This window comes from Silurus aristotelis (assembly GCF_946808225.1).
Source record: "Silurus aristotelis genome assembly, chromosome: 5".
In the NCBI taxonomy this organism is placed as follows: Eukaryota; Metazoa; Chordata; class Actinopteri; order Siluriformes; family Siluridae; genus Silurus; species Silurus aristotelis.
Genome location: NC_139578.1, coordinates 170,030 through 187,790, shown reverse-complemented (window position 1 = coordinate 187,790; position 17,761 = coordinate 170,030). Strand labels below are relative to the sequence as shown.

Below are 17,761 nucleotides of genomic sequence, written 5' to 3'. Positions count from 1 at the left end.
AGAATCAGAAACACAAACACTACGGTTTTGTACACATTTTTCTTTTATTTGTACACATTTAGAAATATGAGGAACGCTGCACGTATTAATACATTATTATAATTATTATAATTACTAACAACAGGCCGATGCTCGGCTTTATATCTATCTGGAAATATAGATAAAAAATAAACACCTGCTAGCACGTGAGCATGACGTCACCGAGCGAACGGAGAAAACAGGAATATGCAAATGAGACGAACAGATCAGTAAGAAGTGCTGCAACAGTTCCAGGTTTCGAGCCTCAAGTTTCCCTACACCATCGAGTCAGAAAGTGAAATTACAGAACGCACTCCGGCGTGTGTGTGTGTGTGTGTGTGTGGGCTGGGGGTTCTGAATCTTCACGTACATAGCATGTATACATGGTGATTATTTCAGGTAAACATGTTTACATACAGAAAAGTAAAACATTCTGAAGGCCGGGCTCGGCGGTGTCCCAAACCACAGTCCGCCGGGTCACATGTCTCCGCACATTACAGATGTTGAGCTCCCACTGTACCGATACTACAGATTCTCATCAAGATTGAAACAAGATTTGATGGACAGACCACGCCCACAGAGACAACTCTCACACACACACACACACACACACACACACACACACACACACCTAGCCAGCATAGTGACATCCAAGCTAGCTAGTGCTAACAGGCTAGATATCTATGCTAGCTAGCGCTAACAGCTAGCATAGTGAGCAGGGGTTAGCAGGTGAGGTAGAAAAGATCACTGTGACGTGATGAAAACATCCTGAAGAGCATGAGGCTGAAATGACAAGACAAGCGTGTGTAAGGGTTAGCGGTGTGTGTGTGTGTGTGTGTGTGTGTGTGTGTGTGTGTGTGTGTGTACAGCAACAGATCACATGACGGCTAAATAAATGAAAATGAATTGTTTTACACAGCAAAGGTATAGAAAAGGTGTCAGACACACAAACACTTTACGGTGCAGTTTAGGACACAGCCACAGGAAGTCAGTGGATTGGTTGCCATGGCAACCGAGACAAGTCCTACTTGCTAATCTGGCATCTAGAGCATGAGAGGACAGGTCATAATCTTTAACCTTTAAGCTACGGGAGTTAAATGTAAAACAGGAAGTGATGCGTACAGGTGATTTGGCACTAATGAAGGACTACTCTGTGGATGTGGACCAATAGGAAAGGGGCGGGGCCTAGATGATGATTCCGCCTACTTCAGTCTTGTGAGAACCACAATGAACCCGTTGGAGATTCTCACACACACACTCACACACACACACACACACACACACACACACACACACGGTAGAATAAGAAACATTGGTCCAAACTGAACAGCAGCCTACAATGAACACACACACACACACACACACACACACACACACACACACACTCGGGAAGAGTTTATGCTAATTACACTATCGGTAAACAAGGACATGGTGGGTGTGTGTGTGTGTGTCTGAGTGCGTCTTTTAACCAGGAAATAAAGGAAATCCAAGATGGCCTCCAGAAGCCCTATTGCGACCCTGCGGGTGGAGTTGACCTCTGACCCGTGTGTGTCTGTAGTGGAAGATCGCAGTGTTCGATGTGATGGGCGAATCTCATCTCAATGAATGTTTACAGTTTACGTCTGGTGTGGTTTAGGCTCCACCTCCTCCTCCTCCTCTTCCTCCTCCTCTTCGTCGTCGGTGTGCTGCTCGAGCTCGTCACGCGTGATCATCTCGAAGTCGTTTCCGTTGCTGTGCTGCGAGCCGTCGTCCTCTCTGCGCTCGCTGTCCGAATCTGAGCGCCGCTCCGCCTCGTTCCCTGCCTCCTCTTCCTCTTCCTCCTCCTCCTTCTTCTCGGTGTCTGATTTGTCCTCGCTGTCTGATTTCTGCATCTTGCCGCCCTTTACATCGGACTCGGACTCCCCCGTGCCCTTCTTGCCGCTTGTCTGAGGGCCCTTGTACTCATGCGTGTAAATGGGACGGAACGAGTCCACGAAGCCCACGTCCGCAGTCAGATTGGGGAGGAACCAGAAGTGATGGCGCCCCCCAGTGACCAACCAGATGATCAGGAATAAAATACAGCGAGCTGTAGAGAGAGGGAGAAGACATGGAAACCACGTGAGAGAGGGATGCAAGACGTGTTAGAAAAGTTCAATAAAACAGGCTGAGCATCTCACCAACAGCGAGGAGGAGGATGCTGGCGACGAAGCAACCTGCACACACACTCAGGTAATACACACCCACCCTCATCTCCGCCGGCCACAGGGGGAACAGTGTCGCCGCTATGACTGCAATCACTATCACACACACACACACACACACACACACACACACACACACACACACACACACACACACACACACACTGTTAACCCCACCACACTGAGAATTTGCTGATTAAAGTGTGTGATATGAGTATCAGTACAAACCCAACACCAGTCCCATAGCAAAGGTTTTAAAGTGAACTGGGTCATAAATCCACACATACACCTGCACAGAGAGAGAGTGGAGATTAGTGTGTGTGTGTGTGTGTGTGTGTGTGTGTGTGTGTGTGTGTGCGCGCGCATGCACTACAGAACCTCATTCCCATCCAGAAACAGCTGGTCTTCATGAGGCTCCAGTTTAAACTTCTTCTTCACCTCCTTCTTCTTCTTTGGGGATCCAGGACTTTCATCCTACACACACACACACACACACACACACACACACACACACACACACACACACACACACACACACACACACACACACACACAGAGGAACATGAGGTATCAGAACACCACCTGGTGATCCCACAGTCACTAATGATTTCAGAAGAAACACTTACATTCTTCTCCTTCTTGCTGTCTGAGGCCTCAGTGTCTTTCTTCTTCTCCTTCTCTTTCTCCTTCTTGCTCTTCTTTTCTTCCTCTTTCTCCTTTTCTTTCTCCTTTTTGCTCTTCTTCTCCTCCTCTTTGCCTCCATCAGCTTTCAGCTTCTCCTTCTTCAGGTCTTTCTCTGGTTTCTTCTTCATCACCTTCAGGGCTCGGTGGAAGAACTGCTTCTTCAGAAGCCTGAGAGAGAAATCAGTTTCTCTAACTAGGAGATCAATCTCTGGACCTTCTAAGCGGTACCTCAGATCAGATCCAGTCAGATAGACACGTGTGATCTGATCCAATCCCTTCATACCCACCTGTTGCAGTAATCAACCACAGAGTCTCTGGTGGTGAATAAAGCTTCCTCAGGTTTCTTTGATTTGGCCCATTTAGAGTCCAGCAGGCAGTCCACTGCTTTAGAGGCTGAAACACACACACACACACACACACACACACACACACACACACACACACACACACGGTGAAACGCTCCACAGCAGTACAGCACTGTGGGAACAGTGGTGAAGCAGGAACACTGACCAGTGAAGTAGTCGACTCGGTGTCCCATCATGTTGGTGGACTTGGTAGGACAGTTGAATCGCAGGTATTTGGCCACCACCTTCTCCTCCTTGGTTGGTTCACTCACCTCCTGGAATCACAACAAGATCAATCACCTTCAAACTACCATCTTTACTTATCTGGATTTCCATTAAACAACAAAACCGAGGAGTTCAACCGATGGTGTTTTAATAGATACACCACACCCTCTTCTTGAACATTCTCCACCCACCTTCACCCCTCATCCACTTCCTCACCTTCACCCCCACCCACTCCCTCACCTTCACCCCCACCCACTCCCTCACCTTCAAAGTACCAAAGTTTCCTCCACCACCCCCACACACTCCATCTCCACTTTCTCACACCTCTTGACCTCCATACACCTGTCCTCATTAAAAGTTAATGTGTGTGTGTGTGTGTGTGTGTGTGTGTGTTTCTGAGTCAAGGTTGAACATCAGCTGACAGTAAAACAGAGCCACAGCTTCAACAGTTTGGTATGACAGATTTTTTTTTCACTGATGGAGACGAAGGAGATACACACAGTTCTTCATCCAACACCAATCAAATCAGCCGTCCAAAACACACCCACGTGAAAAACATCCAAACACGTATTCAGCTGGAACAGAGAGACGTGTGTGAGGACGCAGAACAGAACAGTGTTTACTGCTACCTAGAGCGTCTGTAGGGCAGGACACGCCCCCTGGGGGCGGAGCAAGTACTCTGGAGAGGGCATTTCATTGGACAAACACAAGATGAGTACAGGATGCGTCATCAAACTATTATCATCAACACAAAGTACTATAAATCTACACACACACACACGCGCGCGCGCGCGCGAGCACAATGACACTCAGTCCGGATCAGTGTGTGTGTGTGTGTGTGTGTGTGTGTGAGTGAGAGTTGAGGCCGTTATCCCACCTGCCAACATGGCACCTGGATCCATAATCGTCACAGCTGCTCAACTGCGCGCTCTCGCGCTCTCTCTCTCTCACACTCTCTCTCTCTCACACTCTCTCTCTCACACACACACACACACACACACACACACACACACACACGTTATACCCTAATAAACAGGTAACAGGTCCTGACTCCGGCCTCCTTCTCACTTTCCCACACAAACTCAACGCCAAAATGGCCACAACTTTCCTCTCGGTTAGCATAGCCGGCTAAAAACAGCTCGCGCGCTCCAAAACCCCGCGCGAGCGCAGGCGGAACCGGTGCCTGTTTGCCCCGGGGCCCAGCGGCGCTCCGGTTCCGCTCGTAAAACCCGCTCTGTGTGTGTGTGAAAGTGTCAGTCGGTTCACCTGAATCCGCTTCTTGTGTCTCCTGCGCTCCGCCATGATGCTAAAATCCACCCCCCGCACTTCGCCTTGGCAGGATCACGTGATCCGGTTCGTGCGCTCGTACCACGTGTCGGGACGTGTTCTTCCGCGTCTGTCCGCGCGCGCGCGCGCGCTCTCTGCTGCCACCTACAGCACGAGGGGGCGTGTCAGTGTGGGCGTGGCTTAGCTTTAACCAGTTTAACGTTACGTGTCTGTATTATTGTTCTTTTGTGCTGCAATTTTACACACACACACACACACACACACACACACACACACACACACACACACACACACACAGCTGTTTCTTTATTTTAAACATTTCATTTAATATTCAGCCTAAATATTACTGTAAATTCAAGGACTATTTACAGTATAATGGTCAATCCATAAAATCTTTATTCTGCATCTCATTGGTTGTAGTAGGTCAGTGAACACAAACCTCTTCAGTTAGTTTAGTTGAGTGCCAGAGACAAGTTTCATTTCTGTTAGCATAGTAATGAGCACAGTGTATCTCTAGCCATCACAGAGCCTCCTGAAGGGCAGAAAAAGTACTTTGTTTTGTTGCTGCTGTGCAGGTCACTCTTACGAAGGTCACTCTTAGACCGATCACTCTTGGGCAGATCACTCTTGGGCAGATCACTCTTAGACAGGTCTCTCTTAGACAGGTCTCTCTTTGGCAGGTTCCTCTTAGGTAGGTACCTCTTAGAGAAGTCACTCTTAGACAGGTCTCTCTTCGGCAGGTTCCTCTTAGGTAGGTACCTCTTAGAGAAGTCACTCTTAGACAGGTCTCTCTTTGGCAGGTTTCTCTTAGGTAGGTACCTCTTAGAGAAGTCACTCTTAGACAGGTCTCTCTTTGGCAGGTTCCTCTTAGGTAGGTACCTCTTAGAGAAGTCACTCTTAGACAGGTCTCTCTTTGGCAGGTTTCTCTTAGGTAGGTACCTCTTAGAGAAGTCACTCTTAGACAGGTCTCTCTTTGGCAGGTTCCTCTTAGGTAGGTACCTCTTAGAGAAGTCACTCTTAGACAGGTCTCTCTTTGGCAGGTTCCTCTTAGGTAGGTACCTCTTAGAGAAGTCACTCTTAGACAGGTCTCTCTTTGGCAGGTTTCTCTTAGGTAGGTACCTCTTAGAGAAGTCACTTTTAGACAGGTCTCTCTTTGGCAGGTTCCTCTTAGGTAGGTACCTCTTAGAGGAGTCACTCTTAGACAGGTCTCTCTTTGGCAGGTTCCTCTTAGGTAGGTACCTCTTAGAGAAGTCACTCTTAGACAGGTCTCTCTTTGGCAGGTTCCTCTTAGGTAGGTACCTCTTAGAGAAGTCACTCTTAGACAGGTCACTCTTTGGCAGGTTCCTCTTAGGTAGGTACCTCTTAGAGAAGTCACTCTTAGACAGGTCTCTCTTTGGCAGGTTCCTCTTAGGTAGGTACCTCTTAGAGAAGTCACTCTTAGACAGGTCACTCTTTGGCAGGTTCCTCTTAGGTAGGTACCTCTAAGGAAGGTTAATCTTAGACAGGTCTCTCTTAGAGAAGTCACTCTTAGACAGGTCTCTCTTAGACAGGTCTCTCTTTGGCATGTCACTTGTTGGCAGGTCACTCTTAGACAGTTTACTTCATCCTGACACTCTCATAAATTCTGATGTCTTCAGCTTGGTGTTAAATCCACTTGTTCTGCATTTATCGCTCCTCAGTGCTCCTGAAGGCTGATGTGAGGAAGCACATGGTTCGTGCAGAGGTTCTCACTGCAAAACCGACTTACTTCACTTAACTTCCGCCTGCAAGTTCTGTACAAACACATGCTGCAGATTAGTGATCAGAGTTAGCACAACAAGGGTACGCTAGCTTTCACACACTGATGTTTACTGTGGCTGTGGTTTCTTCAGTGAAATTAATCATTTTCCTAAAGTTTTGTGTGACTTTCTCCCATGAGTTCAATTCTTTATTAATGGATTTATTTAATACATATTGAATTTTTGATTGTTTTTGTGAAAGCAGTTTATTTCTCAGTAAGATGAAGGTTTCAGCAGAATGATGAAACATTTGAGCATTTGTTCAGCAGATATACTAATAAAATCAGTATAAATCAGGATCATCTCCAAAACTCTGTTATATAAACTAAAACTTCCTCAATATAAATAAACATAAACTTTCTAAATATCACATTTTGCATTTAGTCCCCATGTGCTGTTATAATGAGCTCCACTGTTCTACTAGATTTTGTGGAGATTCATTCAGCTACAAAAGTGTGAGGTAAAGTCAGGATGTGGGTGAGAAGGTGAGGAGGGCTGGGGTGCAGTCAGCATCACATTTACTCTAAAGGTGTTCAATAGGGTTTTTTAGCAGGAGATCTTCCACTTTAAAAAATGGAAAGCAGATCTTCATGGAGCTGGCTGTGTGCACAGGGGCATTGGCATGCTGGAACAGGTTTGGGTCTCCTGGTTCAAATGAAGAAAAACATTTCGTCCATGAACAAGTACAACTGTGTGTCTCCGACTTTGTGGGAAAATTATGTGGAGGAACCACAAACACGTACCACGTACACAAACACGTACCACGTACACGTACCACATACACGTACACAAACACGTACCACGTACCTACACAAACACGTACCACATACACGTACACGTACCACATACACATACCACATACACATACCACATACACATACACATACACGTACCACATACACGTACCACATACACGTACCACATACACATACGACATACACATACACATACACGTACCACATACACGTACCACATACACGTACCACATACACATACCACATACACATACACATACACGTACCACATACACGTACCACATACACGTACCACATACACGTACCACATACACATACGACATACACATACACATACACGTACCACATACACATACCACATACACATACACATACACGTACCACATACACGTACCACATACACGTACCACATACACATACGACATACACATACACATACACGTACCACATACACGTACCACATACACGTACCACATAGACATACACATACACGTACCACATACACATACACATACACGTACCACATACACGTACCACATACACGTACCACATACACATACACATACACGTACCACATACACGTACCACATACACGTACACATACACGTACCACATACACATACACATACACATACACGTACCACATACACGTACCACATACACGTACCACATACACATACACATACACGTACCACATACACATACCACATAGACATACACATACACGTACCACATACACATACACATACACATACACGTACCACATACACGTACCACATACACGTACCACATACACATACACATACACGTACCACATACACGTACCACATACACGTACACATACACGTACCACATACACATACACATACACATACACGTACCACATACACGTACCACATACACGTACCACATACACATACACATACACGTACCACATACACATACCACATACACATACACATACACGTACCACATACACGTACCACATACACGTACCACATGCACGTACCACATACACGTACCACATACACGTACCACATACACGTACACATACACGTACACGTACCACATACACATACCACATACACGTACACATACACGTACCACATACACATACCACATACACGTACACATACACGTACACGTACCACATACACGTACACATACACGTACCACATACACGTACCACATACACGTACACATACACGTACACATACACGTACCACATACACGTACACATACACGTACCACATACACGTACACATACACGTACACATACACGTACACATACACGTACCACATACACGTACACATACACGTACACATACACGTACCACATACACATACACATACACGTACCACATACACGTACACATACACGTACCACATACACGTACACATACACGTACACATACACGTACACATACATGTACCACATACACGTACACATACACGTACACATACACGTACACGTACCACATACACGTACACATACACGTACCACATACACGTACACATACACGTACCACATACACGTACACATACACGTACCACATACACGTACACATACACGTACACATACACGTACCACATACACGTACACATACACGTACCACATACACGTACACATACACGTACACATACACGTACACGTACACATACACGTACCACATACACGTACACATACACGTACACATACACGTACCACATACACGTACACATACACGTACCACATACACGTACACATACACGTACCACATACACGTACACATACACGTACCACATACACGTACCACATACACATACACGTACACATACACGTACCACATACACGTACACATACACGTACACATACACGTACCACATACACGTACACATACACGTACACATACACGTACCACATACACGTACACATACACGTACCACATACACATACACGTACACATACACGTACCACATACACGTACACATACACGTACCACATACACGTACACATACACGTACACATACACGTACCACATACACGTACACATACATGTACCACATACACGTACACATACACGTACACATACACGTACCACATACACATACACATACACATACACGTACCACATACACGTACACATACACGTACACATACACGTACCACATACACGTACACGTACACGTACACATACACGTACCACGTACACATACACGTACACATACACATACACGTACCACATACACGTACACATACACGTACACATACACGTACCACATACACATACACGTACACATACACGTACCACATACACGTACACATACACGTACACATACACGTACCACATACACGTACACATACACGTACACATACACGTACCACATACACGTACACATACACGTACCACATACACGTACACATACACGTACCACATACACGTACACATACACGTACACATACACATACACGTACCACATACACGTACACATACACGTACACATACACGTACCACATACACATACACATACACATACACGTACCACATACACGTACACATACACGTACACATACACGTACACATACACGTACACATACACGTACCACGTACACATACACATACACGTACCACATACACGTACACATACACGTACACACACGTACCACATACACGTACACATACACGTACACATACACGTACCACATACACGTACCACATACACGTACACATACACGTACACATACACGTACCACATACACATACACATACACGTACCACATACACGTACACATACACGTACACACACGTACCACATACACGTACACATACACGTACACATACACGTACCACATACACGTACCACATACACGTACACATACACGTACCACATACACGTACCACATACACATACACGTACACATACACGTACACATACACATACCACATACACGTACACATACACATACACATACACGTACCACATACACGTACACATACACGTACCACATACACGTACACATACACGTACACACACGTACCACATACACGTACACATACACGTACCACATACACGTACACATACACGTACACATACACGTACACATACACGTACCACATACACGTACACATACACGTACCACATACACGTACACATACACGTACACATACACGTACCACATACACGTACACATACACGTACACATACACGTACACATACACGTACCACATACACGTACACATACACGTACCACATACACGTACACATACACGTACACATACACGTACCACATACACATACACGTACACATACACGTACACATACACGTACCACATACACGTACACATACACGTACACATACACGTACCACATACACGTACACATACACGTACCACATACACATACACATACACGTACCACATACACGTACACATACACGTACACATACACGTACCACATACACGTACACATACACGTACACATACACATACACGTACCACATACACGTACACATACACGTACACATACACGTACCACATACACGTACACATACACGTACCACGTACACATACACGTACACATACACATACACGTACCACATACACGTACACATACACGTACACATACACGTACCACATACACGTACACATACACGTACCACATACACGTACACATACACGTACACATACACGTACACACACGTACACATACACGTACACATACACGTACCACATACACGTACCACATACACGTACACATACACGTACCACATACACGTACCACATACACGTACACATACACGTACCACATACACGTACCACATACACATACACGTACACATACACGTACACATACACGTACCACATACACGTACACATACACATACACATACACGTACCACATACACGTACACATACACGTACCACATACACGTACACATACACGTACACACACGTACCACATACACGTACACATACACGTACACATACACGTACCACATACACGTACACATACACGTACCACATACACGTACACATACACGTACCACATACACGTACACATACACATACACGTACCACATACACGTACACATACACGTACCACATACACGTACACATACACGTACACATACACGTACCACATACACGTACCACATACACGTACACATACACGTACACATACACGTACCACATACACGTACACATACACGTACCACATACACGTACCACATACACGTACACATACACGTACCACATACACGTACACATACACGTACCACATACACATACACGTACACATACACATACACGTACCACATACACATACACGTACACGTACACGTACACGTACACGTACACGTACACGTACACGTACACATACACGTACCACATACACATACACGTACACATACACGTACACATACACGTACCACATACACGTACACATACACGTACACATACACGTACACATACACGTACACATACACGTACACATACACGTACCACATACACGTACCACATACACGTACCACATACACGTACCACATACACGTACACATACACGTACCACATACACGTACACATACACGTACACATACACGTACACATACACGTACCACATACACGTACACATACACGTACACATAAACGTACCACATACACGTACACATACACGTACCACATACACGTACACATACACGTACACATACACGTACCACATACACGTACACATACACGTACCACATACACGTACACATACACGTACATATACACGTACCACGTACACATACACGTACACATACACGTACACGTACCACATACACATACACGTACACATACACGTACCACATACACGTACACATACACGTACACATACCACATACACGTACACGTACCACATACACATACACGTACACATACACGTACACATACACGTACACATACACGTACCACATACACGTACACATACACGTACCACATACACGTACACATACACGTACACATACACGTACCACATACACGTACACATACACGTACCACATACACGTACACATACACGTACCACATACACGTACACATACACGTACCACATACACGTACACATACACGTACACATACACGTACCACATACACATACACGTACACATACACGTACACGTACCACATACACATACACGTACACATACACGTACCACATACACGTACACATACACGTACATATACACGTACCACATACACGTACACATACACGTACATATACACGTACCACATACACGTACACATACACGTACCACATACACGTACACATACACATACCACATACACATACACGTACCACATACACATACACGTACACATACACGTACACATACACGTACACATACACGTACCACATACACGTACACATACACGTACACATACACGTACACATACACGTACCACATACACGTACACGTACACGTACACGTACCACATACACGTACACGTACACGTACCACATACACGTACACGTACACGTACACGTACACGTACCACATACACGTACACGTACACGTACACATACACGTACCACATACACGTACACATACACGTACACATACACGTACACATACACGTACCACATACACGTACACATAAACGTACCACATACACGTACACATACACGTACCACATACACGTACACATACACGTACACATACACGTACACATACACGTACACATACACGTACCACATACACGTACACATACACGTACCACATACACGTACACATACACGTACACATACACGTACACATACACGTACCACATACACGTACACATACACGTACACATACACGTACCACATACACGTACACATACACGTACCACATACACGTACCACATACACGTACACATACACGTACACATACACGTACACATACACGTACCACATACACGTACACATACACGTACACATACACGTACCACATACACGTACACATACACGTACCACATACACGTACACATACACGTACACACACGTACCACATACACGTACACATACACGTACCACATACACGTACACATACACGTACACATACACGTACACATACACGTACCACATACACGTACACATAAACGTACCACATACACGTACACATACACGTACCACATACACGTACACATACACGTACACATACACGTACACATACACGTACACATACACGTACCACATACACGTACACATACACGTACCACATACACGTACACATACACGTACACATACACGTACACATACACGTACCACATACACGTACACATACACGTACACATACACGTACCACATACACGTACACATACACGTACCACATACACGTACCACATACACGTACACATACACGTACACATACACGTACACATACACGTACCACATACACGTACACATACACGTACACATACACGTACCACATACACGTACACATACACGTACCACATACACGTACACATACACGTACACACACGTACCACATACACGTACACATACACGTACCACATACACGTACACATACACGTACACATACACGTACACATACACGTACCACATACACGTACACATACACGTACCACATACACGTACACATACACGTACACATACACGTACCACATACACGTACACATACACGTACACATACACGTACACATACACGTACCACATACACGTACACATACACGTACCACATACACGTACACATACACGTACACATACACGTACCACATACACATACACGTACACATACACGTACACATACACGTACCACATACACGTACACATACACGTACACATACACGTACCACATACACGTACACATACACGTACCACATACACATACACATACACGTACCACATACACGTACACATACACGTACACATACACGTACCACATACACGTACACATACACGTACACATACACATACACGTACCACATACACGTACACATACACGTACACATACACGTACCACATACACGTACACATACACGTACCACGTACACATACACGTACACATACACATACACGTACCACATACACGTACACATACACGTACACATACACGTACCACATACACGTACACATACACGTACCACATACACGTACACATACACGTACACACACGTACCACATACACGTACACATACACGTACACATACACGTACCACATACACGTACACATACACGTACCACATACACGTACCACATACACGTACACATACACGTACCACATACACGTACCACATACACATACACGTACACATACACGTACACATACACGTACCACATACACGTACACATACACGTACACATACACGTACCACATACACGTACACATACACGTACCACATACACGTACACATACACGTACACACACGTACCACATACACGTACACATACACGTACACATACACGTACCACATACACGTACACATACACGTACCACATACACGTACACATACACGTACCACATACACGTACACATACACGTACACATACACGTACCACATACACGTACACATACACGTACCACATACACGTACACATACACGTACACATACACGTACCACATACACGTACCACATACACGTACACATACACGTACACATACACGTACACATACACGTACCACATACACGTACACATACACGTACCACATACACGTACCACATACACGTACACATACACGTACCACATACACGTACCACATACACATACACGTACACATACACATACACGTACCACATACACATACACGTACACATACACGTACACGTACACGTACACGTACACGTACACGTACACGTACACGTACCACATACACATACACGTACACATACACGTACACATACACGTACACATACACGTACACATACACGTACCACATACACGTACACATACACGTACACATACACGTACCACATACACGTACACATACACGTACACATACACGTACACATACACGTACCACATACACGTACCACATACACGTACACATACACGTACCACATACACGTACCACATACACGTACACATACACGTACCACATACACGTACACATACACGTACACATACACGTACCACATACACGTACACATACACGTACACATACACGTACCACATACACGTACACATACACGTACACATACACGTACCACATACACGTACACATACACGTACACATACACGTACCACATACACGTACACATACACGTACACATACACGTACACATACACGTACCACATACACGTACACATACACGTACACATACACGTACCACATACACGTACACATACACGTACCACATACACGTACCACATACACGTACACATACACGTACACATACACGTACCACATACACGTACACATACACGTACACATACACGTACCACATACACGTGCCACATACACGTGCCACATACACGTACACATACACGTACACATACACGTACACATACACGTACCACATACACGTACACATACACGTACACATACACGTACCACATACACGTACCACATACACGTACACATACACGTACACATACACGTACCACATACACGTACACATACACGTACACATACACGTACCACATACACGTACACATACACGTACACATACACGTACCACATACACGTGCCACATACACGTGCCACATACACGTACACATACACGTACACATACACGTACACATACACGTACCACATACACGTACACATACACGTACACATACACGTACACATACACGTACCACATACACGTACACATACACGTACCACATACACGTACACATACACGTACACATACACGTACACATACACGTACCACATACACGTACACATACACGTACACATACACGTACCACATACACGTACACATACACGTACCACATACACGTACCACATACACGTACACATACACGTACCACATACACGTACCACATACACGTACACATACACGTACACATACACGTACCACATACACGTACACATACACGTACACATACACGTACCACATACACGTACACATACACGTACACATACACGTACACATACACGTACCACATACACGTACACATACACGTACCACATACACGTACACATACACGTACACATACACGTACCACATACACGTACCACATACACGTACACATACACGTACCACATACACGTACACATACACGTACACATACACGTACACATACACGTACACATACACGTACCACATACACGTACACATACACGTACCACATACACGTACCACATACACGTACACATACACGTACACATACACGTACCACATACACGTACACATACACGTACACATACACGTACACATACACGTATCACATACACGTACACATACACGTACACATACACGTACCACATACACTTACACATACACGTACACATACACGTACCACATACACGTACACATACACGTACACATACACGTACCACATACACGTACACATACACGTACACATACACGTACACATACACGTACCACATACACGTACACATACACGTACACATACACGTACCACATACACGTACACATACACGTACCACATACACGTACCACATACACGTACCACATACACGTACCACATACACGTACACATACACGTACCACATACACGTACACATACACGTACACATACACGTACCACATACACGTACACATACACGTACCACATACACGTACACATACACGTACCACATACACGTACCACATACACGTACACATACACGTACACATACACGTACCACATACACGTACACATACACGTACCACATACACGTACACATACACGTACCACATACACGTACACATACACGTACCACATACACGTACACATACACGTACACATACACGTACCACATACACGTACACATACACGTACCACATACACGTACCACATACACGTACACATACACGTACACATACACGTACACATACACGTACCACATACACGTACACATACACGTACACATACACGTACACGTACACGTACCACATACACGTACACGTACACGTACACGTACACGTACCACATACACGTACACGTACACGTACCACATACACGTACACGTACACGTACACGTACCACATACACGTACACGTACACGTACCACATACACGTACCACATACACGTACACATACACGTACACATACACGTACCACATACACGTACCACATACACGTACACATACACGTACACATACACGTACCACATACACGTACACATACACGTACACATACACGTACCACATACACGTACACATACACGTACACATACACGTACACATACACGTACACATACACGTACACATACACGTACCACATACACGTACCACATACACGTACACATACACGTACCACATACACGTACACATACACGTACACATACACGTACCACATACACGTACACATACACGTACACATACACGTACCACATACACGTACACATACACGTACCA

The 17,761-nt window shown here is 44.8% G+C and overlaps 1 protein-coding gene across 3 annotated transcripts; it reads right to left on the bottom strand.

Annotated features, from left to right (window-relative positions):
* Positions 1-25: 25 nt before the first annotated feature.
* On the bottom strand, positions 26-4,872 carry LOC310725692 (translocation protein SEC62-like). Of its 3 annotated transcripts, none has more exons than XM_083540713.1 (9): positions 4,718-4,872; positions 3,393-3,501; positions 3,170-3,275; positions 2,825-3,050; positions 2,577-2,672; positions 2,427-2,487; positions 2,175-2,294; positions 1,301-2,083; positions 26-1,263 (listed from the first exon to the last, which is right to left on the bottom strand). In XM_083540713.1, the coding sequence occupies exons 1-8, from the start codon at positions 4,751-4,753 to the stop codon at positions 1,635-1,637; spliced, it is 1,203 nt and encodes a 400-aa protein (XP_083396839.1). In that variant the 5' UTR covers positions 4,754-4,872; the 3' UTR covers positions 26-1,263; positions 1,301-1,634. The 3 variants fall into 3 exon arrangements, with proteins under 3 accessions (XP_083396839.1, XP_083396840.1, XP_083396841.1); XM_083540714.1 differs by having other exon boundaries at positions 26-649; positions 1,315-2,083; XM_083540715.1 differs by lacking the exon at positions 4,718-4,872 and adding an exon at positions 4,329-4,705.
* Between the last annotated feature and the right edge of the window lie 12,889 nt (positions 4,873-17,761).

What these genes read in the sequence shown, in the direction of transcription:
- LOC310725692 (XM_083540713.1), bottom strand. Translation starts at nt 4,753, where the DNA reads ATGGCGGAGCGCAGGAGACACAAGAAGCGGATTCAG. An exon ending in CCGAGTCGACTACTTCACTG is followed by an intron (nt 3,276 to 3,392) that starts GTCAGTGTTCCT and finishes TGTGTGTTTCAG; the next exon opens with CCTCTAAAGCAGTGGACTGC. An exon ending in CATCCTCCTCCTCGCTGTTG is followed by an intron (nt 2,084 to 2,174) that starts GTGAGATGCTCA and finishes CTCTCTCTACAG; the next exon opens with CTCGCTGTATTTTATTCCTG.